This window comes from Babylonia areolata, chromosome 15 (assembly GCF_041734735.1).
Source record: "Babylonia areolata isolate BAREFJ2019XMU chromosome 15, ASM4173473v1, whole genome shotgun sequence".
NCBI lineage: Eukaryota > Metazoa > Mollusca > Gastropoda > Neogastropoda > Buccinidae > Babylonia > Babylonia areolata.
In genome coordinates this window covers 23,666,205-23,668,704 of record NC_134890.1, presented here as the reverse complement: position 1 = coordinate 23,668,704, position 2,500 = coordinate 23,666,205, and the positions used below count along the sequence as shown (strand labels likewise).

The 2,500-nt window shown below is 41.1% G+C and overlaps 1 protein-coding gene across 1 annotated transcript in view; it reads right to left on the bottom strand.

Annotated features, from left to right (window-relative positions):
- Positions 1-2,500, bottom strand: part of LOC143290226 (EGF-like domain-containing protein 1) — a 27,996-nt gene that overhangs the window by 5,423 nt on the left and 20,073 nt on the right. The window contains exon 9 of the mRNA XM_076599557.1: positions 1,893-2,005. Coding sequence (XP_076455672.1) covers positions 1,893-2,005 — 113 coding nt within the window. The remainder of the gene's footprint in view (positions 1-1,892; positions 2,006-2,500) is intronic.

The window sequence follows — 2,500 nt, the reverse complement described above, 5'->3', positions numbered from 1 at the left end:
TCCTGACACAGTCTGGTTCCAAATGTTGTTTTTGTTGTTGTTGTTTGTTTAATGTCCCGTCACACATGTCGGTGACTGAAGACATTTTGTTAAAGTATTTATGAATACATCTGAGTATTATCGGTTAGAAGGGGTGGGAGATGTGGATGAATGGAGGGCTGTGGGAAACTGGGCAAATGAGGGTAAAAATGTGGGTGAAACTGGGCGAATGAGGGTAAAAATGTGGGTGAAACTGGGCAAATGAGGGTAAAAATGTGGGTGAAACTGGGCGAATGAGGGTAAAAATGTGGGTGAAACTGGGCGAATGAGGGTAAAAATGTGGGTGAAACTGGGCAATTGAGGGTAAAAATGTGGGTGAAACTGGGCGAATGAGGGTAAAAATGTGGGTGAAACTGGGCGAATGAGGGTAAAAATGTGGGTGAAACTGGGCAAATGAGGGTAAAAATGTCTGGTTCCAAAGACAGACAGAACCTGTGCTGCTGTTATTAGATGGCCTGACAAGAGCTCTGGGAGAGAGATAGGGAGAGAGGAAGGTGGGGGTGGTGGGGGGGGGGGGGTGAGGGGCTGGAGGTAAGGAGGGAGGGGGGGGGGGGGAGTCATATAGCAATCAGAGAATGAGTTGTTGTTTTTGTTGTTGTTTTTTACGAAAAATACTTTGCTAAATATTTAAGCTTCAAATGATTATTGTAATAGACAATTCATATCACTAGTGTAATCTAAGGTGTAGCATTACGCAACCTATTTTTTGAGGCATCGTAAATGTATGAAGCCACATTAAGAGAGAGAGAGAGAGAGAGAGAGAGAGAGAGAGAGAGAGAGAGAGAGAGAGAGAGAGAGAGAGAGAGAGAGAGAGAGAGATGGACACGGACATTGTATCATTGCCATTGACAATACCATCCTTTTGGTAAGGGGGACAACGTAATGCATGCAGAGAGTTAGAAATAACGGCGGTATTCAGAGAAGGTAAACATACTGCTAGGAGTAAAAGTACGACAAAACAACAGCAACAAAACATAAAACCAATCGAAATCCGCACATAAACCTAAAACTATGAATATTAACACCGACAGTCATCATTCACACAGTATTAAAAGGTAGCCTAGTTAAAGTCGATGCACCTGAAACGTCACAAAAGGGGTTGTATCAATTTGGCGCACACACATACACTCCCAACACACTCAAGTCACGTTCGAACGCGCAAACACAGTTGCATTGGTTATTCAGTGCTTATCAATGCTTTACACAAACACAAATTGTATGGCAAAAACGAGAGAGAGACAGAGACAGAGCTCAGAATTCAAAATAGTTTTTTTTTTTTGTTTGTTTGTTTGTTTGTTTGTTTGTTTGTTGGTGGGGTTTTTGGGGTTTTTTTTTCAAGGATTAAGATTTTACGCATGACCTATTATTCCATACTGTCCTGGAGAGATAGATAGATAGATAGATAGAGATAGATAGATAGATAAAGAGAGAGATAGAGAGATAGTATTGTATTGTATTACTCTCTTAGAGACAGAGCTAGAGGGAGAGATAGAGTGAGGCAGACAGACAGACACAGACAGACATGCAGAGTGACAGAGAGAGAGAGAGAGAGAGAGAGAGAGAGAGAGAGAGACAGAGAGAGAGAGAGAGAGAGAAACAGAGACTGACAGAGAAGGACAAAAAGAGACACAGAGAGAGATTAATATATATATATATATATATATATATATATATATATATATATATATATATATATATATATATATATATATTTATATATATATATATATATATCAGAGAGAGAGAGAGAGAGAGAGACAGAGAGAGAGACAGAGAGAGAGAGAGACATACATACATACATACATACATACAGAAATACATACATACAGCAATACAGACAGTCAGACACTGACCGTTGTTGACGGGGTTGACGAAGAACTTGACCACCAGGGAGGACCCCACCTTGACCGGTCCTCTCAGCTGTCTGCCCTGAATGGAGTCCAGCAGCTGGATGTTCACTCGCGGGCTGCAGCATATGGACACGCCCCAACCTCCAGAACTTATCTCGATAAGGGGTACATACACAGTCATGGTAACTTTCCAGTTTTGATCTGTCTTTACTTTATGTAGCCAAGCGCTCAGCTGGCTTCAAATACTGTCTAACACAGCACATGCCGTAAAGCAGACGATAGTTTCACTGCAGTGACGGTGTCCAACCATTGACATGAGGAGGTAACTCCTGTGGCGTAGAGCTATAGAAATTTGAATTTGAACAGTAACCTGTTAAGCGATCGTCGGTCATTTTTTTTCCCCCGAGGTGCTGTTCTCGACCACACATCGCGTGTCGCACACACAGTCAGTTACCTAATAATTATTCTACTGCACTGTCTTCTTATTTCTCTCTCTCTCTCTCTCTCTCTCTCTCTCTCTCTCTCTCTCTCTCTCTCTCTCTCTCTCTCTCTCTCTTTATTTATTTATTTATTTATTTATTTTACCTAATATTGTAATAAAACAATAGAAA